Here is a 27,442-nt window from a genome sequence, read left to right as displayed (position 1 = left end):
CTTCACAGTGGAATTCAGTGGACTGGTGAGGATCACAGCTTCACAGTGAAATTCAGTGAACTGGTGAGGATCACAGCTTCACAGTGAAATTCAGTGGACTGGTGAGGATCACAGCTTCACAGTGAAATTCAGTGGACTGATGAGGATCACAGCTTCACAGTGAAATTCAGTAGACTGGTGAGGATCACAGCTTCACAGTGAAATTCAGTGAACTGGTGAGGATCACAGCTTCATAGTGAAATTCAGTGGACTGGTGAGGATCACAGCTTCACAGTGGAATTCAGTAGACTGGTGAGGATCACAGCTTCACAGTGGAATTCAGTGGACTGTGAAGTACCTGTGAGCGATGCATCCACCAATGATTACCTCATGCCCTGAGCCCAATGACCAAAGCCTAGCTGAAGAAGGTATGATGTACAGCTGAGTGATGAAGATCCTGAAAGAACATGACAAAGAATGAATAGCCTACTTCATAAATAAAAAGTTATGCAATTTTAAAGTGAATATCTCATGCACTGTTAGCATAATACTACAAAGTCATACCTAGGAAAGCTCCGCCAACTTGGCTCTAATCAATCATTCCTTCAGACAGAAACAACTGGTGAGTATTGCTTCTTCCTACAAAACACCACCACAATACAGCATCGCACTGTAGTAACACCCTCTCCATGCCAACAACAGAACCCCCAATAGGCTATTACCTTCCTATTTCATCGAGTGACTAGCGCCTACACATATTTAAGCAGCAGTGTGTCTAGACAGTCTATAAGTGCAATAGCAGAAACCTTGGGACACATGGTATATACATGAGAGAGCTGACACTGTAAAAAATATATGAAGGGGAGAGGTAGTCCCAGAGGAGTGGAGGTCTCTTGCCTGACGCCAGAAGACTTTGAGATGAGTCAGCACGATCAGTAACTCAATAATGTTCCTCCTACCCTGATATTAAAGAGTGAAGCTACACTGCAGAAGCTTGACAGACAAAGCAATACCAAACTACACACACACACTAGTACATCACCACCATATCTGCTCTGCTTCCATGTGCTCACTATAGATGCTTGCGGTTAACTCCCTTAAATAGAAACTAGAGAATTGATAACATTTCTAACATGTCCATCTGGAATGTGTGAGATTCAAATGGATAAATGAAAAAGCAGGAACAGGAACTGGCACCACAGCAAAGAAAACCAAACCCATTTTTCAATGTGTCAATAACCAAGCGTCCTTTTCTAGACTTTGAACAGCCACAGAGGATGTGGGTGGTGAATAATTGGGACCTGGTATGTTAATATATAGTGTTCCCTTTATTTTTTTGAGCAGTATATATATATATATATATATATATATATATATATATATATATATGAAAATGTAAGCACTCACTATTGTAAGTCGCTCTGGATAAGAGTGTCTGCTAAATGTAAATAATTTGGTGGGTGCTTATTTTGGCCTAATATTATTTGCATATCCTAACTCCCCCTGAGACACCCTCGGAGAATGGGGTCATGGCCAGGGTCTGACATTATCAACGGCGACCCTGGAGCAATTAGGGATAAGTTCCTTGCTCAAGGGCACAGACAGATTTTTCACCTTGTCGGCTCTGGAATTCGATCTAGCAGCCTTTCAGTTACCGACCCAACGCTCTAACCGCTAGGCTACCTGCCACCCATCCACTAGCCTGGCTTAGAGTCAACCAGGCCCACCAGTCATACAGGTTGATAACTAGCAGCACTGAAGAACCAGGATGAACCTTAGCCAGGGCAGAGATAACAACTTAAGGCTGGATAGTAGGTCATCCAGAGCCTAGGAATAAGAAGTATGTGCTGAAGGTGGCTTCAAGTCAGGACCTCACTAAGATCTCAAGGGGTCTGTTGACCGGCAATTGACCTTTGATCTGAGAGAATGTCTTTGCACTCTGTTTCTAAAAACATTATCCAAGATCGTAAGACTGAGCTGTTCTTGTTTCAGTGGAGCAATTACTGGTGTTCCCTAATCAGCTAAAAAAGTGACAACAGAAAAAGAAAAGCAGAGTGTTTGCTGACATCTGGATCACTCTGATCTACTAGTCAAGAACTGTTGTCATTCACACTAAAGGCCAGCCATCCATCCAATCTCAACCCGTGATGAGAGTGAATGAGGTAGTAATCAAGTGGATCTCAAACTGACAAGGCTCTGCTCATGTCTACTCCAACACCAAAACAACGCCACAAGAATCATTGTTGTCCACACAAAGGGAAAATGCCAAGGCGTTTCCAGTTAACTGGGTTGATTGTGGGTGCTAAAGCCTCTCAACTCCCATTGAGAGACTTGCTAGAAAAGGGCAGGAGGAACAGTGGGGGCTTCTAATGGACACTGGGCTGAATATATATATAATGATTCATGAGGTTAACACAAAGGCAGGGAGGGCCAGGAAAAGCCTGATGACACCCACCCTAGAAGCACAACACCTTCATTGTTTCGTTGTGCTTGAGGCTACTGCTTCCAGCCTGCCATGGCCACTCGGAGAGTTGATGTTCTTAACGTTTTAGTAATTTATCAGATACTCTTATCCAGAGTGACTTACAGTAGTGAGTGCATACATTTTTGTACTGGTCCCCCGTGGGAACCGAACCCACAACCCTGGCGTTGCAAGTGCTGTGCTCTACACAAGACCACAAGCAGCTACTAAGGGTCTTAAGGCTCTTGGCTCTGTGACAGATCATTTTGAAAGACATTTTGAGAGGGCCTAGCAGGGCTTTCTCAAGGCTAATGACCTGTCGATAAACAATGGCCCTGTTTCAATGAGATGTTCAAGGGATGTTTATATTGGACGTTCCAAGGTAATGGACATTCTTTCTACCCAAGTAGGACTGTTAACCAAGCTTTGACCAGAGCCTCGGCCATCATCCTACTCTTCAATATGGTATTTAGCAAATATTTGTCTTACCTTTTAACTCTGGACTGGTGGATGTGAGCTCGTAAGTAAGCATTTCACTGTAAAGTCTAAACCTGTTGTGTTTGGCGCCTGTGAGCAATAACATTTGATTTGATGATGAGCATTGGGCTTATTGAAGTGAGACTGCGTAGTAAGCGTTTCACTGTTAGTTCACACATGTCCTTTACGAAGCATGTGATGAATAAAATTAGATTGTATTTCAGTTGCTACTATGAGACTTGCTGAGCTGTAGATGATTATAGGAAGACCAATGACGGAGACTTAGTCGTGGGAAATCCTCTCTTCACTGAGACTGTGATGCTTGATAACTCCCACACCTTCAACTCCAAGCATTCCAGCAGTTTATGTTGTGCATGCTGGATCTCGTACTACCTGATCATCATTCAGAGTGCCAAGACACACTGAGACGACCAATTATCTCTTCCAGCAGCAACGCCTTCAGCAGAAACACCAAATTATCATGGCTGAAATTCTTTGTTGCCCTCTATGTGAAGTACTAAGTGTGTTCCCTCTTTACTGCGAGGTTGGCAAAAAGTTGCGGGACAGATGTGCTGACTGCTAGATAAGCTTTCCATGCTAGAGGTATCACTACAGACCCTGGTTCGATTCCAGGCTGTATCACAACCGGCTGTGATTAGGAGACCCACAGGGCGGCGCACAATTGGCCCAACGTCGTCCGGGTTAGGGTTTGGCCGGGGTAGGCCATCATTGTAAATAAGAATTTGTTCTTAACTGACTTGCCTCTCACTCAACATCAACAAAACAAAGGAGATGATCGTGGACTTCAGGAAACAGCATAGGGTGCACCCTCCTATCCATATCAACGGGACAGCAGTGGAGAAGGTGGAAAGTTTGAAGTTTCTTGGCGTAAAAATGTTAAATAAAAAATACATGTAGGATATTAAGACCAAAGCCCCTCCCCTCTGCAATCATGGCGTATACCAGATCTTGTCAGCAGGAAGCCCCCCCTTCCTTCTGTCCATCAGATTAATTGGAAGTCTCTCATTACTTGAGCAGAATGGAAATGATTAACTCTGCTCTGAGATTACTCTCACATGCAAGAACATGATATGATCTAATGCAGCAAAAACCTCAGCTGAGCAGCAAAACAGATACACTACAGGTAGACAGCTTTTAAAGCTACTATAGTGGGGAAGTAACTCCTACTTTTGTGTCCATTTTAATACTGTTCGGAGCCTTCACAAAACTGAAGCCAAAATACATCCCGGCTCTTCATTAGTGAAAGCGCGAGACCCACATCAGTGTGTTTAGTTTCAGCTCTAAACCTTTGACTGTCTGCATGCAGCTCCCGCCCATTTATAGAATCCTCTGTGACATCTGGATGGAGGTCCCCGTCCCACATCACACCAACCACAGACATCTTCAAATATGTGTGTTTATACTTATTTTCCAATGTGTGTGTGTATGTGTTTATAGGGTAGTTTAAATTTAAGTGTGTGTGTGTGTGTGTGTGTGTGTGTGTGTGTGTGTGTGTGGCGTACGTACGTACGTACAAGGCAGTCTCCACTGAAACTTGTCTTGCTGACAAACCTCAGAGACAAATACGTCATTGATCCCAAATAGCTAGGAGGCACATGGCTTAAAGAGCTCAGCACAACGAACCAGACCTCAGCACCAGATGCACTCTATCATTTTTCCATTAGGGCTTCAGGGTTCACTGTACACTCACCTGGTAATAGGACTTGATCTGTCGGATCAGGATGGAGAGGTTTTGTATGCGCAGTGTTGAGTCATTGTTCACTTTCTTGTTGGTTCTTTGAACAGTGGCTTTAGGATTTCTATGGAGAAGAAACAGATGAGAATAACAGCAGAGATTAGACAAATCCATTTGGAACTGTAAACTGTCTGTCTGTCAGTCAGTCAGTCAAATGCTGCATTAGCAATACCGTGATAAGTCAGTAACCAGGTTTCCATCCAACCTTTTTACGCAAGTATACTGAACAAAAATCGAAAATGCAACAAGCAACAATTTCAAAGATTCTACTGAGTTACAGTTAATATAAGGAAATCAGTCAATTAAAATAAATTCATTAGGTCCTAATCTATGGATTTCACATGACTGGGAATACAGATATCCATCTGTTGGTCACAAATACCTTATAAGGAAGGTAGGGGCGTGGATCAGAAAACCAGTCAGTATCTGGTGTGACCACCATTTGCCACATCTCCTTCATACACGTCAATCCAGAGCATCCCAAACATGCCCAATGGGTGACATGTACAGTGAGTATTCAGGCCATAGAAGAACTGGGACATTTTCAGTTTCCAGGAATTGTGTACAGATCCTTGCGACATGTGGCCATTCATTATCATGCTGAAATATGAGGTGATGGTCGTGGATGAATTGCACGGTAATGGGCCTCAGGATCTCGTCACGCTATCTCTGTGCATTCAAATTGCCATCGATAAAATGCAATTGTGTTTCTTGTCCGTAGCTTATGCCTGCCCATAACATAACCGCACTGCCACCATTGGGCACTCTGTTCACAACATTGACATCAGCAAACCGCTCGCCCACACAACGCCATACACGTGGTCTGCAGTTGTGAAGCCGGTTAGACGTACTGCCAAATTCTCTAAAATGACGTTGGAGGCGGCTTATGGTAGAGAAATGAACATTACACTCTCTGGCAACAGCTCTGGTGGAAATTTCTGCAGTCAGCATGCCAATTGCATGCTCCCTCAAAACTTGAGACATCTGTAGCATTGTGTTGTGTGACAAAACTGCACATTTTAGAGTATCCTTTTGTCCCCAGCACAAGGTGCACCTGTGTAATGATAATGCTGTTTAATCAGTTTCTTAATATGCCACACCTGTCAGGCGGATGGATTATCTTGGCAAAGGAGAAATGCTCACTAACAGGGATGTAAACAAATTTGTGTAGAACTTTACAGAGAAAAAGCTTTTTGTGCATATGGAACATTTCTGGGATTTTTTATTTCAGCTCATGAAATATGGGACCAACATTTACATGTTGCGTTTATATTTTTTGTTCAGTGTACATGTCGGATAAAAAAAATTTCATGACAGGCCTGATGGAAACGGAACATTTTTCGGTAAAATTTACAAATGTTGACAATGTGGGATCATTATGTGTCGGTAAAATTAATTGTGCAATTAACTTTTTTTTTATGGCTTTTATGAGTAAATATTGATATAATAACCATTTTATCGAAGTAAACTTGGAGTCACGCGATGATGTGTGGTCCTCCCACTACGACTCAGTTTATTGGGCTCCAGATTAAATACATTATGATGAACTTCACATGGTGGGAAAAGTGCAAGGTGATGAGCTTGATGCTCCTTTCCAATAACCATTGAGGGTCTTATTCTGGTTACATGATAAATCGATGCTTGGCTTCCGTTTAAACAAAAAAAATCTCACTCTTTTGTCCACAATAATTTCATCATGTAGGCCTTACATGCGCTTTAGCCAGCTAGACCGCACGTACAAATACCAGAGTGGGCACAGTTGCTATATAATGCAAACATTTTTTTACCACAAACTGTATTTTTATGTGCACTACGTCATCACACAAGTCAGTTTAATGGAAACATCTCTGTTGGGAAAATGTGCATATGGTTTATATGCAGATTTGAGAATGTTCGCATGACAATCTGTTGCCAATTGGATGGTGTTTGAACATATAGCGTATAGCCGGCACAGGTTGTACCGGAACGATGACACACCTCGCACGGCGAGTGCAAGGAGCTGGCACAGGACGTACTGGGCTGTGAAGGCGTACTGGAGACTTGGTGCGTAGAGCCGGCACAAATTGTAACGGAACGATGACACACTTTGCACGGCGAGTGCGGGGAGCTGGCACAGGACGCACTGGACTGGGGACACGCACTTCAGGGCGAGTGCGTGTTTGAACATTGACATTTCTCATGGTTAGGTTGAGGACCCCAGTACTGATAGAGCTAGGTCTTAACTATGTTGTTCGTCTGTGACAGTTTGCCACAAAAACAACTTAACTTATTACTTTGAGTCAAGTGCGAGACTGTAAGGGTCCTGTGTGTAGCTGGTGTAGAGAGTCAGGCGCAGGACAGCAGATATGAGTAGAACAACACCAGGTCTGTAAGGGTCCTGTGTGTAGCTGGTGTAGAGAGTCAGGTGCAGGACAGCAGATATGAGTAGAACAACACCAGGTCTGTAAGGGTCCTGTGTGTAGCTGGTGTAGAGAGTCAGGCGCAGGACAGCAGATATGAGTAGAACAACACCAGGTCTGTAAGGGTCCTGTGTGTAGCTGGTGTAGAGAGTCAGGCGCAGGACAGCAGATATGAGTAGAACAACACCAGGTCTGTAAGGGTCCTGTGTGTAGCTGGTGTAGAGAGTCAGGCGCAGGACAGCAGATATGAGTTGAACAACACCAGGTCTGTAAGGGTCCTGTGTGTAGCTGGTGTAGAGAGTCAGGCGCAGGACAGCAGATATGAGTAGAACAACACCAGGTCTGTAAGGGTCCTGTGTGTAGCTGGTGTAGAGAGTCAGGCGCAGGACAGCAGATATGAGTAGAACAACACCAGGTCTGTAAGGGTCCTGTGTGTAGCTGGTGTAGAGAGTCAGGCGCAGGACAGCAGATATGAGTAGAACAACACCAGGTCGTAAGGGTCCTGTGTGTAGCTGGTGTAGAGAGTCAGGCGCAGGACAGCAGATATGAGTAATCAACGTACTTTACTCAAAAAGACAAATTTACAAAGTAACATCGCGAGCCCACAAAGACGGACCAAATTACAATAAACAATCACTCAAACACAACATGGGGAACAGAGGGTTAAATAATAAACAAGTAATTGGTTGAGTGAAGCCAGGTGTGTAAGACAAAGACAGAACAAATGGAAAATGAAAAGTGGATCGGCGGTGGCTAGAAAGCCGGCGACGTCGACCGCCCGAACAGGGAGAGGGACCGACTTCGGCGGAAGTCGTGACAGAGACTCAGAGGGAGACAGCGTTCTAGTTCAGTCAAGGAGCACTATTGGGATGTGTTACCCTAAGGGCTAGCAGTGTGACTGCTGATGTTATCAGGAGTGTCAACCTGTGTTAACAACAGACGTTCCAAACACACTGGCACGTTTCACACCCACAATAAGATACTGATCTTTCATAGTGAATAACTCAACTCAGCTTCATCATAATTAGGGTATCAAAATCCCTCGAGAGTGAAGTTAACAGTAACACCTTTACCTAGTTGGTTTCCAATTTACTAAGCTTTTACATGGGTATGGTTCTGATACTGTCCTCAATGCACATGGCCAAAAAAAACTAAAAAACACACACTTCAGGACAGTCGGTTTTTTCCTTGTGTGAGGAATGCATTACATTTCAACAATCTGCCTTAAAGGGTAGAAAGCATGAGTTCTTACTCACCAAAGTAAGTGTGGTCAAAGACTTAGTAATTTAGTTGTTGTCACAATCTGCTTAGCTATAGCTACAAACATAGTTATGTTTTAGCGTTTATACATATTTATTAACTTATTTCCGGATATCTTGTAAACTACCCACAATGCACTATTTCTCAATGTCATATGGAGAACCGGTGCTACCTAGCTAGTTCCAGCTGGCTAACGTTAGCTACTAGCCATGCTAGCATGCAATTACATTCCAAACCAAGGGTTGGCACTAGTGAGCTACTATGCACATCCACAAAGAAGAAACCACATAAATGAATGCGAAAAAATATATCTCCTCTTCTCCTGTACATTTGGTATTGGTAGTCAAGTGATCGTTGTAGTAGTTTTCCGTCATCATTCGTAGCTAGTGCAGTAATACCCACAAGGACAGGGTTATGACTCATTTGTGGCCAAAAAACGAGAAGCTAGCTTTGAAGTGGGACCGGTTGGTCTGGTTGGAGCAAGTAGACTGGTGTAAGGGAACCGTGTGCACGTCTACTGTATGCGTGCTTATTTCACCCCGGAGGACTTTGATGGCTTAGTATAACCAGTGGAAGGCAGGATTCGGAATGTGTCACGAACGTCGTTGGAAGCATACTCGGACCAAAGTGCAGCGTGATCTGGGTTCCACATGTTTATTAAATGAAACTCTCTAAAAAAACAATAAGAATAAACGAACACGTGAAGCTACGGAGTGCTCACAGGCAACTACACATAAACAAGATCCCACAAAACACAGTGGGGAAATGGCTGCCTAAATATGATCTCCAAATCAGAGACAACGCTAAACAGCTGCCTCTGATTGGGAACCATACCAGGCCAACAAAGAAATCCACACACAAGATTACCCACCCTAGTCACACCCCGACCTAACCAAAATAGAGAATAAAAAGGCTCTCTATGGTCAGGGCGTGACAGTACCCCCCCCCCCCCCCCCCCCCCCAAAGGTGCGGACTCCGGCCGCAAAACCTGACTCAATAGGGGAGGGTCCGGATGGGCATCTAGCGTCGGTGGCGGCTCCGGTGTGGGGCGAAGTACCCACTCCGCTCGCGGATCCGCCAGCATCGGTGGCGCCTCTGGTGTGGGACTTTGCCCCTGCCCAGACCCCGGGTCCGGCCATGGAGCCGGGTAGAACGCCGTGCCCGGACTGGGCCTCGGCGCAGAGGGCCCCGGCCATGGAGCTGGGTTGAACGCTGCACCCGGACTGGGCACCGGCGCCGAGGAAGGCTCCAGCAATGGAGCTGAGTTGGCCGCTGTGCCTGGACTGGACATAGGCGCAGAGGAAGGCTCCTGCCATGGAGCAGGACTGGACGCCATGCCTGGACTGGGCACCTGCGCAGAGGAAGGCTCCGGCCTAGGAGCTGGACTGGACACCGTGCCTGTACTGGGCATCGGCGCAGAGGAAGGCTCTGGCCTTGGAGCTGGACTGGACGCCGTGCCTGGACTGGGCACCTGCGCAGAGGAAGGCTCCGGCCTAGGAGCTGGACTGGACACCGTGCCTGTACTGGGCATCGGCGCAGAGGAAGGCTCTGGCCTTGGAGCTGGACTGGACGCCGTGCCTGGACTGGGCACCGGCACAGAGGGAGGCTCCTGCCATGGTGCAGGACTGGGCTCCGGCCTGTGGACCGTCGTAGGAGGTTCCGGACTGTGGACCGTCATAGGAGGTTCCGGACTGGGGACCGTCGCCGGAAGCCTGGTGCGTGGAGCTGGCACAGGTGGCAACGGACTGGTGACACGCACTTCAGGGCGAGTGCGAGGAGCAGGCACAGGACGTACCGGACTGTGAAGGCGCACTGGAGGCCTAGTGCGTGGGGCCGGTACAGGTGGCACCGGACTGGTGACACGCACTTCAGGGCGAGTGCGAGGAGCTGGCACAGGAGGTACTGGGCTGTGGAGGCGCACTGGAGAACTGGTGCGTATAGCCGGCACAGGTTGTACCGGAACGATGACACACCTCGCACGGCGAGTGCGAGGAGCTGGCACAGGACGTACTGGGCTGTGAAGGCGTACTGGAGACTTGGTGCGTAGAGCCGGCACAAATTGTAACGGAACGATGACACACTTTGCACGGCGAGTGCGGGGAGCTGGCACAGGACGCACTGGACTGGGGACACGCACTTCAGGGCGAGTGCGAGGAGGACACACAGGACGTACCGGACTGGGGAGGAGCACTGGAGGCCTGATGCGTGGGACCGGCACAAGTTGCACCGGACTGGTGACACGCTCCTCCAAAGGCCTGCGTTGCCGCATACTCCTAGCCAACTCCATTCTCCGGTATCCCACCTCGCACTGTTCCATCGACTCCCAGGTGGGCTCTGGTACTCTCCTTGGGTCGACCGACCACCTCTCTATCTCCTCCCAGGTTGTCACTGGCTCACTCCCCGGCTCACTCCCCGGCTCCGCCGACCACCCCGTGTGCCCCCCCAAAAAAATTGGGGCTGTCTTTTGGGTTTTCAATGTGGCCGCAAACCCCGGTGTCGTCGCTGTCCTCCCTTCTCTCCTTGCGTCTGCCGCCAAGGAAGGCTTTCGTCTCCTGCCAAGATTTCCTCCCAAGTCCAGGATGTCTTCTCCTCCTTGGTCTCCTCCCAAGCCCAGGATACCCTCTCCTCCTGGACACGCTGCTTGGTCCTGTAGTGGTGGGATCTTCTGTCACGAACGTCGTTGGAAGCATACTCGGACCAAAGCGCAGCGTGATCTGGGTTCCACATGTTTATTAAACGAAACTCAAAAAAAAAACAATAAAGAATAAACGAACACGTGAAGCTATGGAGTGCTCACAGGCAACTACACATAAACAAGATCCCACAAAACACAGTGGGGAAATGGCTGCCTAAATATGATCCCCAATCAGAGACAATGCTAAACAGCTGCCTCTGATTGGGAACCATACCAGGCCAACAAAGAAATACACACACTAGATTACCCACCCTAGTCACACCCGACCCAACCAAAATAGAGAATAAAAAGGCTCTCTATGGTCAGGGCGTGACAGAATGAGACTAGGTGATATGCCAAGCGTGAATGTGAAGCCTTTCTATCGACCTACCGGCACATTGCATGTGTCAGCAGTGATGGATATAAACCGGGTAAATTCAATGTGGATTTACCTCACTATATCGCTACTGGATTAACCGACTCTCCCTCGGCCGGTGAAATGGCCTCTCCCTCTGAAGGCCTCTCCTTTGCTCTTCTTTGGTAGCTAACTCAGCCGTCAATCGGTAAGTCTCTGCTCTCTCTACTTGTTGTTGTGTTCTGTGGGTTCCTGCCTGTGCTAGACTAGTTGTTCTCTGGCTTACTACTTAGCTATGTTGAACGTGGTGGTGCGCTAGCTAGGCTAGTTAGCTGGCTAGGCTAGCTAAAATAACAAATTTTAGCTGGCTGGCTTACTGGTTAAGATAACTGCCTATACCGGTAACATTATCTGATAACTGGTTAGATGGCATTATGTATTTCCAAAACACTGGTTTACTATAATGTGCCTGTTCGCTAGGTGTTGATAGCAACTGGCTGACTCACGCAGTGCTAATGTAATGTTAGCAGGCTAGCAGGGCTAACGTTAGCAGGCTGGTTGGTTAGCAACCTTGAAAGCAGATTTGTAACAAATTCATAAAGTATTTGCTTGTAAATTGGCTGAAAATGACACTGAAACCAGTAGTCATGTTAAACGTTATATGTTTGATGTTATTTTTGTTGGGTTTAAATTCTAGGGAATAGGCTGGCTTGCCAGGTCTTCCATAAAACATTTTCTGACATGGCTTTGGTATTGTTCGGAATTCAGATTTTATGTAATAACTTGAAAAATAGCAGTGTAACTTCGCATTGGGACTTTTGATGCATATACTAATGCAAATCCATACGTTACATGTGGTAACATTTATGCTACCTACCCTTTAAATAAATCAACAGCTTAGTAATCAATCATGCATTCTAAATAATTTTGTGACATTGTTTTTAAAACTACTAGATAACACAATTTGAGGTATTCATTGTGTAGCTACACTATATATACACACAAAAGTATGTGGAAACTATTTCAAATTAGTGAATTTGGCCATTTCAGCCACAACTGTTGCTGACAGGTGTATAACATCGAGCACACAGCCATGCACTCTCCATAGACAAACATTAGCAGTAGAATGGCCTTACTGAAGAGCTCAGTGGCTTTCAACGTGGCACCGTCATAGGATGCCACCTTTCCAACAAGTCAGTTTGTGAAATTTCTGCCCTGCTAGAGCTGTCCCAGTCAACTCTCAAGTGCTGTTATTGTGAAGTAAAAACGTCTAGAAGCAACAACGGCTCAGCCACAAAGTGATAGGCAACATCAGCTCACAGAACAGAACCGCCGAGTGCTGAAGCTCGTAGCACGTAAAAATTGTCTGTCCTCAGTTGCAACACTCACTATCGAGTTCCAAACTGCCTCTGGAAGCAACGTCAGCACAATAACTGTTTGTCGGGAGCTCCATGAAATTGGTATCCATGGCTGAGCAGCCTCACACAAGCCTAAGATCATCATGTGCAATGCCAAGTGTTGGCTAGAGTGGTGTAAAGCTCGCCGCCATTGGACTCTATGACTGTGGAAACGCGTTCTCTGGAGTGATGAATCACGCTTCACCATCTGGCAGTCCAACGAACAAATCTGGGTTTGGCGGATGCCAGGAGTTCGCTACCTGCCCCAATGCATAGTGCCAACTGTAAAGTTTGGTGGAGGAGGAATAATGGTCTGGGGCTTTTTTTCATGGTTTCATGGTTCGGGCTAGGCCCCTTAGTTCCAGTGAAGAGAAATCTTAACGCTAGGGTTGCAAAGGGTCGTAAACTTTCTGGGAAATTTCTGGAAATTTTCCATGGGAAGTTAAGCCTGGGAATTTTGGGAATTCTGCTTAAATTCATCAAAAAAGTTAGCTTATAATAGTGAACCTTTTTGTGGGATACACATAAGGCAATTCTAGGTCTTGTGGCATATTTTGGTTAAACTATCCCCAATTCAATAGAATTTCAACCCTCTGCATGCATAGTGCATTCTTCCATCACATGTGCAGTGCACTCTTCCATCACATGTACAGCTGATTCTCAAGATCTTGCACACTATTGAGATGCTATTGAGCCCACACTACTACACTGTCTGAGCCAAGGACTACATGCTTTCTGGTCAGTTTTGATCACAATACAGGGTGGGGTGAATATATTTTATGACATAAATGGTTTGTTGTTAACTAGTAAATAGTAGCCTACAGCAAAGTGTGTTTAAATCATTTCTAACTTGTTAACAATTTCTGCTAGTAGGTTTTTGCTACCATGTGGGTTTTAGCTTGCTTGAGCCTGCTAACTGAAGAGTGTTAATTAATCTGTTTCCATACATGTTTCATTTTAAAACATTTGTCTTACAAAGGAGTTGTTTAATCTAACCGCTTAACTATTTATATGTACATTTTTTAACTCATTTTTTTCTAATCTTTACAGGAAAATGCCACGGGCACTATCTGATGTGTGGAGACATTTCACTGCAGCTAATGTAGAAGGAAAAGCTGTGTACATTTGCAAATACTGTGCCAAATCATATGTGAAGAATGCAACAAAGATGCAGAATCATCTGGCCAAGTGCATAAAGTTCCCTCAGCGCTCACAACAAGCAACCTCTGACACCTTATCGATAGCAACAGCTCACGGTCCTCCTGGAATCAGAAGATTTTTTGACTCAATGGAGGAACGTTGTCAGAGAAATGCTGATGAATGTCTTGCTAGAGTTGTGTATGCAACTGGTTCACCTCTGATGCTCACAGGCGATGTGTATTGGAAGTAGAGGTCGACCGATTAATCGGCATGGCTGATTAATTAGGGCCAATTTCAAGTTTTCATAACAATCGGTAATTGGCATTTTTGGATGCCGATTATGGCCAATTACATTGCAATACACGAGGAGACTGCGTGGCAGGCTGATCACCTGTTACGCGAGTGCAGCAAGGAGCCAAGATAAGCTAGCATTAAACTTATCTTATAAAAAACAATCAATCTTAACATAATCACTAGTTAACAACACATGGTTGATGATATTACTAGTTTAACTAGCTTGTCCTGCATTGCATATAATCAATGCGGTGCCTGTTAATTTATCATCGAATCACAGCCTACTTCGCCAAACGGGTGATGATTTAACAAGCGCATTTGCGAAAAAAGCACAATTGTTGCACCAATGTACCTAACCATAAACATCAATGCCTTTCTTAAAATCAATACACAAGTATATTTTTTTAAACCTGCATATTTAGTTAAAATAAATTAATGTTAGCAGGCAATATTAACTAGGGAAATTGTGTCACTTCTCTTGCATTCTAAGCAAGCAGAATCAGGGTATATGCAGCAGTTTGGGCCGCCTGGCTCGTTGCAAACTGTGTGAAGACCATTTCTTCCTAACAAAGACCTTCATTAATTTTCCAGAATTGTACATAATTATGACATAACATTGAAGGTTGTGCAATGTAACAGCAATATTTAGACTTAGGGTTGCCACCCGTTCGATAAAATACGGAACGGTTCCATATTTCACTGAAAGAATAAACGTTTTGTTTTCAAAATGATCGTTTCCGGATTTGACCATATTAATGACCTAAGGCTCATATTTCTGTATGTTTCTTATATTATAATTAAGTCTATCATTTGATATTTGATAGAGCAGTCTGACTGAGTGGTGGTAGGCAGCAGCAAGCTTGTGCTGCCATCCTGTTAGAAGGTAACAGATAATTTTATTACAGTGGTTAAGATGGATTTTCATTGTGTTCCATGGCGTTATTCACCCCCTAGTGGAGCATTCTGGAATTTCTATTTATTTTATTTTTTTATTTCACCTTTATTTATCCAGGTAGGCTAGTTGAGAACAAGTTCTCATTTACAACTGCGACCTGGCCAAGATAAAGCAAAGCAGTGTGACACAGACAACAACACAGAGTTACACATGGGGTAAACAATAAACAAGCCAATAACACAATAAACAAGTCAATGACACAGTAGAAAAAAAAGAAAGTCTATATACAGTGTGTGCAAAAGGCCTGAGGAGGTAGACAACAAATAGGCCATAGGAGCGAATAATTACAATTTAGCAGATTAACACTGGAATGATAAATGAGCACATGATGATGTGGAAGTAGAAATATTGGTGTGCAAAAGAGCAGAAAAGCAAATAAAATAAAAACAGTATGGGGATGAGGTAGGTAGATTGGGTGGGCAATTTACAGATGGACTATGTACAGCTGCAGGAATCGGCCAGCAGCTCAGGTAGCTGATGTTTAAAGTTGGTGAGGGAAATAAAAGTCTCCAACTTCAGCGATTTTTTTTGTTGCCAAATGAGGTGTTGGCTTTGGGGATGATCAGTGAGGTATACCTGCTGGAACGTGTGCTACGGGTGGGTGTTGTTATCGTGACCAGTGAACTGAGATAAGGTGGAGCTTTACCTAGCATAGACTTATAGATGACCTGGAGCCAGTGGGTCTGGCGACGAATATGTAGCGAGGGCCAGCCGACTAGAGCATACAGGTCGCAGTGGTGGGTGGTATAAGGTGATTTGCTGTAACGTGACACTTCCTACGGCTCCCATAGGCTCTCAGAGCCCGGGAAAAAGCTGAATGATATCGAGGCAGCCCCAGGCTGAAACACATTATCGCGTTTGGATAGTGGCTGGTCAGAGTACTCTGAGTCTCAGGCTCGTGCACGAGGGCACGAGATGTTTTTATTTTCTCTCTCTTTGTACGTATACACGCTTTCCCGGTCGGAATATTATCGCTTTTTTATGAGAAAAATGGCATAAAAATTGATTTTAAACAGCGGTTGACATGCTTCGAAGTACGGTAATGGAATATTTAGAATTTTTGTTAGCACAGTGTCCAAGGAAGGGCCAGAAGTATACAGAATTATGTCGTCTGCGTAGAGGTGGATCAGGGAATCGCCCACAGCAAGAGCGACATCATTGATATATACAGAGAAAAGAGTCGGCCCGAGAATTGAACCCTGTGGTACCCCCATAGAGACTGCCAGAGGTCCGGACAACATGCCCTCCGATTTGACACTCACACTTAGAAAGACTGTACGCAAACAGGAAGTAGAGAATTCGTTCTGCACACATAGCAGCAGCTAAAAACAACGCTACGGTGCAGGTCTTTCAGTGTAGCTATTTCATGTCACGCTTCAGCCTCGGAAAATATTTGTTTGTAAGTTCGATTCAAGCATTTAGCTAGTGATGATAATCTTGTTATTGATAGAATTGCTTACATATCAATGTTGGTTGGTTGTATTTACTCACACAAATTGCAATGCCTTTCATGTATGCCGTCAGCTGTATTACTTTGCTTGTGCGTCATGTAAACGAATTGTAAAACATACAATACTGAAATTCTGTTACTGTTTCTGGTGTAATATGCTTTGTTATTCTACAGAGATGGTTGTACATTGGAGTAATGAAAGGAGTTAGCCAATTACTATATGAGTAACAATTAGCTATATAGTTTGGCGTCGTGCCAGATGCATGGTACCTTGGCACGTGGTTTGTATTTTCATGCAACCTCAACTTGAAAGGTATAATGTACAGCTACAGTATGTCGATGTGAATTACATACTAAAATATATTCTTTTCTGTATTTTGCAGTTTCACAACATAAAGGTTTTCAATATATTCATTCAAGAAAAGTCACGCCTTGGGAGTTTTATTGAAGACTTTTTGAAGATTTTTTGAAGATTTTTGTTAGCTATCTGTCTAGTTTTGCATGGGAACGCAATTCAAGGGCAGAATAAAGCTCGTAAACATTCATTCAAACAGCACTTTCCAACGATTGCCAGCAGCTCTTTGCTGCAATCGGTATCGGCGGTGAAAAATCATCGGTCAACTTCTAATTGGAAGAGATTTCTGAATGTTCTTTGCCCAGCATACACCCCTCCAACCAGACATGCTTTATCTACTCTTTTTCTGGATGCAGAGTTCAACAGAGTTCAAGTGAAGGTCAAGCAAATCATAGAGAAAGCAGACTGTATTGCAATCATTTCTGATGGGTGGTCGAATGTTCGTGGGCAAGGAATAATTAACTACATCATCTCCACCCCTCAACCAGTATTCTACAAGAGCACAGACACAAGGGACAACAGACACACTGGTCTCTACATTGCAGATGAGCTGAAGGCAGTCATCAATGATCTTTGATCACAGGAGGTATTTGCACTGGTGACAGACAATGCTGTGAAGATGAAGGCTGCTTGGTCTGTGGAGGAGTCCTACCCTTACATCACACCCATTGGCTGTGCTGCTTATGCATTGAATCTGCTCCTCAAGGACATCATGGCACTGAAAACAATAGATACTCTACAAGAGAGCCAAGGAAATGGTTAGGTATGTGAAGGGTCATCAAGTTATAGCAGCAATCTACCTCACCAAGCAAAGTGAGAAGAATAAGAGCACCACATTGAAGCTGCCCAGCAACACCCGTTGGGGTGGTGTTGTCATCATGTTTGACAGTCTCCTGGAGGGGAAGGAGTCTCTCCAAGAAATGGCCATATCACAGTCTGCCGATATGGACAGCTTCATCAAGAGGGTCTTCCTGGATGATGTATTTTGGGAGAGAGTGGTAAGCAGCCTGAAACTACTGAAACCTATAGCAGTAGCCATTGCACAGATTGAGGGAGACAATGCCATCCTGTCTGATGTTCAGACTCTGCTTGCAGATGTAAGAGAAGAAATCCTTACTGCCCTGCCCACTTCACTGTTGCTCCAAGCAGAGAAAACTGCAGTTCTGAAATACATCAAAAAGCATGAAGACTTCTGCCTGAAGCCCATACACGCCACAGCGTACATGTTGGACCCCAAGTATGCTGGCAAGAGCATCCTGTCTGGTGCAGAGATCAACAAGGCCTATGGTCTCATCACTACTGTGTCTCGCCACCTTGGCCTGGATGAGGGCAAGGTTCTTGGCAGTCTGGTGAAGTACACCTCTAAGCAAGGGCTTTGGGATGTAGATGCAATATGGCAGTCATGCCAACATATCTCATCAGCCAGCTGGTGGAAAGGACTTTGTGGATCTGAGGCTCTTTCCCCTGTTGCCTCCATCATCCTCCAAATCCCACCAACATCAGCCGCCTCAGAGCGCAATTGGTCCTTGTTTGGGAACACACACACCAAAGCACACAACAGGCTGACTGATACAAGGGTTGAAAAATTGGTGGCCATCAAAGGCTTTTTGAGCCTGACAACGAACCATCCTCAACAAGGTTGGAAAGTGACAGTGAAGATGAGGCCTCAGAGTCTGATGTTCAAGAGGTGGACATTGAGGATGTCCATGGAGAAGACATGGAGCCTGAGAGCAAGACAACCAAAACTTTAGTTTGTAGACTATCATTTTACAGATGTATGTTGAAAATGTTTTCGGGAGATGCGATGGATCATTGGGGATCATTCAATATTCCCTTTCTTTTGTTGTTCAGGGAAAACATCCCATGTGAAGAGTCAACTAATTAAAGTTAAATTCGTAACTAAATTGTTTTTTTTTTACATTTCTATTGGAAGGATTTAATCATTTTTAATTGTCTACTTATGATAAGGTAAAATGTTTATGTTTCTGTCTCCATATGTTATGGTAAATATATCCAATGCAAAAAACATCTACATTTAAATGGTATTAATATTAATTTGCATATATTTCCGTAAATTCCCATATATTCCCGTTAATTCCGACAGAAAGTTTCCACCTCTGAATATTCCCCAAAATGTGCAACCCTACTTAACACTACAGCATACAATGACATTCTAGACGATTCTGTGCTTCCAACTTTGTGCCAACAGTTTAGGGAAGGCCCTTTCCTGTTTCAGCATGACAAAGCCCCCGTGCACAAAGCGAGGTCCATATAGAAATGGTTTGTCAAGTTTGGTGTGGAAGAACTTGACTGCCCTGAACAAAGCCCTGACCTCAACCCCATCAAACACCTATGGGAAGAATTGGAACACCGACTGCGAGCCAGGCCTAATCGCCCAACATCAGTGCCCGACCTCACTAACGCTCGTGTGGCTGAATGGAAGCAAGTCCCCGCAGCAATGTTCCAACATCTAGTGGAAAGCCTTCCCAGAAGAGTGGAGGCTGTTATAGCAGCAAAGGTGTGACCAACTCCATATTAATGCCCATGATTTGGGAATGAGATGTTCGACGAGCAGGTGTACCTGAAATTCAATAAAGTGGTATTGAATTGAACGATTGAACACTAACAAGACATAAGCATAGAAATATACTGTAACCTCATCTTTCTTCACAGACCATATGACCTAACAAACCATCACAGTTGACCCAATTTCTGAGTCTCTCCTTTACTGCCTGTCAGTTCAGACCTGTGCTTTGATGATCATCAACCAAAGGTTTTGGACCAACATGGTTTACGAGCTGAGAGATTCAGACATGCAGGCCTCCTTCACAGGTCAGATGTCTCTGGATACTCTCCTCTGACCTCCTTTCTCACTGAAGCCCATCTGATGGTGCGACCATGCAGCGCTGCACTGTTCTACTGGTCTGGAGATCTTAAAGCTTTGCTGATAAAGACTATGCATGTCCCAATGTTGGAGGACGGCAACATTACTCTTTATGACAAAATCTCTCATTAGTCGCATGGCCATTTAACCCTTAATGGCATGGTCATTAAATCTATAGTAAACAGGGTTGTGTGTATACATGCGTGTGTGTTTGTGTGCATGTATGCGATCCAAACTTTTTGCATTGATGTCTAACACAACCTCATGTGTATATGGTTGATTTCAAATGAAGCTTGACACAATTTCTTCCCTCACCATTAACTCTGTTCTAGATAATTCCACGAAAGACCACTCTACTCAGTATGGGATAAAACGGCCTTTAAATGAGTCTCAGTCATAATACCCATGATGGAAAAAAGAGGCCCATTGCCAAGCAACTGCAAAATGTAATAAACGAGTTTCCAGCGTCTTCCTAAAATCCCGTGTTGCTAAGGATAAGCAGTAGGCCTAGACAAAAAATGAAAGGCCCAATTCATGAGACCAGGGAGCTATCATTGAACTATGAACTCAGCTAAATAAAAAATGACAACAATGATGATTTTTAATGAAAGCCACCATCCCTGAGAACTGACTTGTCTATACAGCGGATGTGTTGAGGCCTTTTGATCAGCTGTGCTCCCACACACACTGCCGCCTCAGACTTGCAAATCAGAAAGACAGGGTCCTCTTTAACAGTGCTCTGAATGGCACTGGCCACGTGACCCTGCCGCTCATTCAGAGCCCTCTAGAGGAACCCTGTGGGGGGTCGTCTTAACCCCTTAATTAAATAGCATGGCGGGAGCTGTAATCCTGTCAGGCCGAGCTCTGTCTGCACAGAGAGGAAGCTGGGGAATGAGGATGCTAATTTAGTAACTCACATCTCTCTACATCACAGGGCCAGAAACACAGCCAATTCAATGTGCCATGAAAACACAATCCCAATCCTGCCACGGCTTAGTTTTTTTTGGCTGAGGCCCCCCCACCCCCTCATTGGACAACATCACCCCCAGTGTTACTGGCTGCAGGCGCCTGAATAGGGCCCTTTGTGAGGTCGACAAAATCCAAATACTGTACCACACTGATTAAATAGGCGTTGAAAAACGGAGAGTCAAAGCACAAGTCAATAGTCAATGCAGAGCACAATACGGCCCGGGGGGGTCCGGCGTGTGCTGCGCTGGGGAGTAACCTACTTCTGACATGCTGCATCAGAGGGTAGAGCAAGGAACGGCTGCCCAGTGGGCCTCTCAGTCCAAACTAGGGTTGGGCGGTAGCCAGATTTTCATACCGTTACTGTACCATACCGGGGTATACCTTATTACAAGAAGTTCACACAAGGGGCGCTATTTCAACAACAAAAAATACACACCATTTAGGGAGCAGGGATCTTGACACAGGGGGGATTGCATGTCTCTTTTGTAACCAATAAACTTGATCTTGACATCTAGCCAGCTAGCAGGTTAGGAAACCAAATGCTTGGCTGGAGCCCTGAGCTGGGTATCATTTATTTGACACATCTTAGATTTCTTATAGTTATACTTAACTTATAGTTAAGCAGTGGCTTAGCCCCCAACAACAGTATTGAAAATGACTGAAAGGTTGCAAGTTCAAATCCCCGAGCTGACAAGGTACAAATCTGTTGTTCTGAACAAGGCAGTTAACCCACTGTTCTGAGGCCGTCATTGAAACTAAGAATTTGTTCTTAACTGACTTGCCCAGTTAAATAAAGGTAAATAAAATAAAAAAGGAGGAGTGATGGCTAACTAGTGGAATTCCCAGAGACTAATGTGGATGATGACTTTAGAACGAAGTCTCACTGTGGTTAGTGTGGTGGGACTGTGTTCAGCACCGGTATCATGGCCACCTACTGAAATAGACTCTCTACAGGAGAGCACATACATGGTATATAATCCAGGGAGAGGGAACAGCAGCAGTAGGTACTGTAGCTTGGCCTTATTTTTAAACGCTCTAATGGATAGTTTGTTCTCTATGGAGCTTTGTGTCATTGCTGTACATTTCCATTGGGCCTTTCCTATTCCTGTGAGTCTCTGCATGGCCTGGTTAAAGCAAAAGCCTTTCAAGATCACAACAGCTGTTTCCTGCATGTATGACTCACATGGCTTTTTACAGCTCAACATCCTCAATAGTCTAGTGACATCAGACATGTCCACTGTTTTGGTGACCCTTCAAAGACAGAACAAACAGCTCTGTTGTGTTCACACCAACCATAGGTAAAGAGATAGGGAGATATGTCTCAGTTCAGGCACATAGATGGTAAGTAGTCTAGGAAGAGAGGGAGATCTGTGGCAAATAACAGCCAAGCAAAATGGTGGAGGATGCAGCATCTTCTGTCTGACTGGATGGCTGTCTGTCTATCTATCTATCTGGCTGGCTGTATATCTGGCTGGCTGTCAGTAACCTACGACTGAAGCATTTGATCTCGAAGGATAAAGAACCCAGCTGTGGGGAATTCAGCAAATACACACCAGCCATCCAGCAAGAATACAAATGATACCCCTTCTACCGATGCAGGGGAGAGAACAAAAGCAGGAGGCGTGCTGCTCAGTGAAAACACAGGGAGAGAGCGTGCAGAGAGGCGTGTTGTGTCTGGTTCAGCAGTGTGCAGAGAGGTGGTGGTGCTGACGCTGTTTCATCTTATAACCCGTTTTTCCAGGTGAAACAAACCCCGTCGGGGTGTGAATTGGGGGGCTGCTGGAGATTTTAATCCTATCTGGATTAAGATAATGAAACTGTTGTCGTTCAACAGATATCTTATCGATCTCATCTTCCTCGAAACTGTGTTAAGTGGCCATGTCGGCTTGGGAGTGGGCCGCGCCGGTCAGTGCTTAACACCTGACGGAGGTGTTAAGAGAGGGGCTCAGGAACACAGGTAGGGTGGTTTCCTTACAAATGCTGCATGGCTTCAGGTGGAATTCACGTGTGTGTGTATGTCACACATGCTCAATAGTCTCATTGATCTTAGCTTCATGGACTTTGAGGTGATTGCATATGAACACTGAAATGGGAGATATTAATGCTAACAATATCACTTCCAGAATGAGGGGGATGTAGTATGGCCTTGATACATAAATCTAGCTTCAATGCTTCTAGCTCGGAATTGGCCACAATTTGACCTTGAGGTCAACCTTTGCAGACACTATGAACATGCAGCCAGTCACCTTATTCCAAATGTTGACCTAAACCATTGTAATTTATTATGCATGTACAACCAGAATTATTTTTTACCACTGTAATGAGAAGAGGGAAATGACCGTTTTCTGTCCAGTCTGTGCTCCTCCCAAACAGGTCGCTGAAGGGTGGTCTAATTGGCTGGGCAGTAGTGACTGAGGGGCAGAACAGAGACACCAGGCCATCTGTGCCTCCAACTAGCCGTTAGATTATCCAGCCGGGCTTCCTGGACAACTGACGTCTGCCTGCCTCCCTGTCAACAGCTTGCAGAGAGAGCTATTACAAAATAACATACTACTACATACAGCTGCTTAAATCATTTGGAGACCCAATCTGTGTACAGTACGTGATGAATCACACACATACATTATTCAACATGCTTCAAATGGTAGTCAGGCAAACTCAGAATTTGGACAACAAGGTCTAGAACTTGTTTTATGTTAATTTCATGCAGTACATGATGCATCCTCTACTAGAAAGATGTGCAAAGCTAAAAGTCTTCACAGCCCTGTGATAGAAGGATGATTGCTATATGCCTTGTAGAAGTGTATTTTTAAATGGATAGTTTTAATCCTCTCTCGATAATGGCTGCTCATGGAAAAGACTGAGCCCCTTTACGAGGCTATATTGATCCCAGGCAGGACGATATCAAGTATGCCTACCATTACGCCCACAATAACAGCACTCTGCAGGAGTTTCAACACAGACACAGGCAGTGAGAGAGTTGGCTTGTTTGGCGAAGCCATTAGCTTTGCAAACTTCTGGGCGGTTAATAATGCTCCCTGCTCCACATGTGTTCCGAATCCGGCATCATTGCAGACAACATCACATTTGGTAGCTATGACCTGTTGAACAGGCTGAAGCCATATGAGCTGAACCAAATCAACCAGTAGCCTGGTTAACATTAACTTCATCTACTCTCACAACAACTCTATTGTTGGACCACTGTAAGCCCTGCATTTTGATATGAGCCAATCAAATAAATCACAGAACATGCGGGACTAAAATAAGTTAATCCAGCAAAAGGTAAATGTTTACCAGTAAAAGATGATATTTAAAAGAGCCAATGTAAGATGAAACTGCTGTAACTAAACATGTAGCCTTCATAAACTGAGACAAAGACCTGATTCACAACAGCTTCTGACAACGTGCCCTCTGTGTGAGAGTCTTGCTGGGCAGACTAGTGCCAACAGCTGCCCAAAAATGTACTACACACACACACACACAAAGCTAAGATGAAGTGACTGGCCTGCCCCAACATCCTGCCGACCAACAAGCACAGCTGAACTACAGTTCATTAAAAATGAAGTGTTCTTGAGCTGAGAATCAACAATTCCAAATATGAGGCTTCGACTTGTTATATTGGCAATTGTAAACTAGCCCTACTAGTATGACGACTGGGGTAATGGAAATGAATACAGCACCAAATTTGCTGAAACAGACCCGAGTAGGGTTTGCAAGGTCATTGGCAACCCAGTAAGACTAGAGAGCCTAGGACAGTGTTGCCAAGGCAGCATGAGGCCAGATAGTAGTAGGCCTACCTGGAAACTGTGAGATAATTGGCACAGTAGAGCTTAGATCTGTTAATAGAATGCATGATAAGTAACAAGTTTACAGTGAGCAAGGAGAGAGTGCTCGACAATAACACAAAGGAAATTCATGTGATGTTTGCCTTCTGATTTTGAAGTCAAAGGGTGATAATGTCCATAATAATAAATAACTGTCAGATGAGGCACTGGTTAATTGGATTAGGGGTGTCATTGTTATTCTACTGGTATAGGATTAATACGCCAAAATTGACACTGTATCATGCACACCTAGCCCAGACAAAAGCATGGGTGGAAACCGCCTTCTTATTTATCGTGTGTGTCTGTGATCATGGCAGAGATTGACGGATTCCTCATTTTGAATCCTCCTCAAGGGGTCGTGGGTGATTGAGGCAGAATAGACGCCCTCCGTACAGTTCTAGCAGGGAAGAAGAGCACGCACCAGGGAGTCTTCCAGTAGGCTGCAGATGACACTTCACGTTCTGACATTTTTTGTGACTGACCGCTCGAGTGGAAGATAAACTGCTGCCGACTCGAGCCATCGATACAGAACTCGAGGTGGTGGAACTGACTGCATAAAAATACCTACAATTCACACTGATTTCATTCTGATTACACCTCATCCTTGCATCGTTGGATGACATATTTCACTAATGAAATGTGTCATTCTAAGGAATTAATAAAAACATTGTTTGAATTTAAGTCCTGAATTTGTATCAATAATCATTTGTGTGTGCATGGGTGTTTGCGTCCACTGTAACCTACAGTGCAGGGCGAACGTTGACCAATGGATCAGAGAAGCATGCGTGGCCATTCATTCATTGATTCATGTGAAGAGAGTACCCATAAAAGACAAATACACTACTACTTACATCTCAAGCATGATCTCGTTTAAATAAATGCCATCCACTAATTCAATGTATTCCGATAGTTTGGTGCCATCGTTTCCAGATGAATGCCCAGCCGCCTTAACCTGAAAAATAGGACAATACGCCAAATCTGTCAGCAAAACCAAATCACTTTTTAACTTAGCATTTATTTTGGATACCCATCTTAATTAGGTGACTCAAATTCCCTGAGAATAGTTAATTAGGGTGCCTTACCCAGGCGACCAAAGGCGTGAGCAGAAATTGCTCCAGCAACGGCGTAAAAACCTCGCTTCCCATTTCCTTGTGGTGGACAGCGACAATTCCAGAGAATATGAATTAAATTGTGTTTCTCCTTGTCGGGGAATTTTCTCAACGTCGCCTTTCACCCCTCTGAACACGACCTTAATTTAGACGCCGTTCATGTGCTTGATTTAATTAAACATACACTCATTTCGCCGATGAAGAACACATGTCCATAGACGTCTGGTTTTGCTGAAAAATGTAATTAATCCACAATTCTCGGACCAGCAGCTACCTTAGATTGTCTTGCTACTTGCTTACTAAAGGACAAGGAATTCATCAAAAAAACATTAAACCATTGAATCCCATCTAGTCTGTGCCTGTAAAGGCAGCTGACCTATCTACAACTAAATAATGTGCTAAACTAAGACATTAGACCTGTACTGGTCGGCTAATAATATAGAAAATGGTCCATGAAACAAAAATCTAACGTTGAAGGATGACGAAGCACAGAGCTATAAACATTAACTGGTTTCCTCCAATGGACGTCGAGTTAGAATATTTTGTAAAAAAAAAATATTATATATATATGCTTTTCCCATCACGTTCCTTTTAGTCTTGAAGGTTGCATTTTTCCCCGCATAAAGCCAACGATTGTTCCAATTCTATATATGGCAGAGATGTCTTTCTCCTATCACTTAGTCACTTGGCTGGAAAAGGGGAATAACGGCTGTATAACCTACTCCTGGGTGATCTGAGTCTACTGATGGAGCTCCGCTCTAGACGAAGTATCGCCCCCCTTGACTCCGTTTCCATTCCAGCCTCCTCGTTCACCCGTAGAGGACGTGTCTTCTTCCGCCAAAATCAAATGCGCTCAAGAAAATAGGGCGCAAGCACATTGTCAGATAGAACAATGAGCTAGTTAGTTCTTTGACGTTGTCATGGACATTTCCCCATCCACATGAAATGCACTATGTTGTATGTAGACATAGAGACTAGGTTATCAGGGCATAACCTCAAATGTATTATGTTAGGTTGATTCACATTTTATGTGTCAGCTTTGTCAGTGATTATAGGGAAAGTGAGTGTGTCACTAGGCCTATGCATTGTGTGCAGCCTATGTAGGTTATGGGTTGTACTCATATAATAAATGATCTCAAACAAGACTAGAAAAAGAATTAGCGTTAACACATAAAGACCAATAAGAATGTCCAGACAAGGAATGAAAGTAAAAAGAAATAGCTGCCAAGCAGTGACTGATTATTCATTGAACTGACAATGGTTGAAGGCATTTCAGTGACACCTTGTGGATATCATTCAAAATGTGTACAATGAGGAGGATAAATCTAAGGTTTGTTCCCATACATAACCTGCAACATGTAAGACTACATGCAATTCCCGCTGCAACTTCAAAAACAAAATCTAGGGACAGCACAGCAGCACACCATATGCAACTTCATGAACATATTCAATCTCTCCCTATCCCAGTCTGCTGTCCCCACTTGCTTCAATATGTCCACCATTGTTCCTGTACCCAAGAAAGCAAAGATAACTGAACTAAATGACTATTGCCCCGTAGCACTCACTTCAGTCATCATGAAGTGCTTTGAGAGGCTAGTTAAGGATCATATCACTTCTACCTTACCTGACACCCTAGACCCAATTCAATTTGCTTACCGCCCCAATAGATCCATAGACGATGCAATCGCCATCGCACTGCTCTAT

At 44.3% G+C, this 27,442-nt stretch overlaps 1 protein-coding gene across 6 annotated transcripts in view; it reads right to left on the bottom strand.

The window, feature by feature from the left end:
• LOC106577115 (girdin) overlaps window positions 1–26,539 on the bottom strand; it is a 102,992-nt gene extending 76,453 nt beyond the window's left edge. For 2 of the 6 annotated variants that reach the window (XM_045700961.2, XM_045700965.2), the window contains exons 1-3: window positions 25,712–26,538; window positions 25,481–25,581; window positions 4,629–4,737 (exon numbers count right to left, since the gene is read on the bottom strand). In XM_045700961.2, the coding sequence (XP_045556917.2) occupies window positions 4,629–4,737; window positions 25,481–25,581; window positions 25,712–25,774 (273 nt within the window). In that variant the 5' untranslated portion in view covers window positions 25,775–26,538. Of the gene's footprint in view, window positions 1–4,628; window positions 4,738–25,480; window positions 25,582–25,711 lie in introns of all 6 variants that reach the window. The other 4 variants (XM_045700966.2, XM_045700967.2, XM_045700963.2 and 1 more) reach the window with 3 other exon arrangements.
• Between the last annotated feature and the right edge of the window lie 903 nt (window positions 26,540–27,442).

This window comes from Salmo salar, chromosome 18, assembly GCF_965601325.2.
Source record: "Salmo salar chromosome 18, fSalSal1, whole genome shotgun sequence".
Classification (NCBI taxonomy): domain Eukaryota; kingdom Metazoa; phylum Chordata; class Actinopteri; order Salmoniformes; family Salmonidae; genus Salmo; species Salmo salar.
Note: the sequence above shows the minus strand (reverse complement) of the source record. Positions and strands in the feature narration are given on the sequence as shown.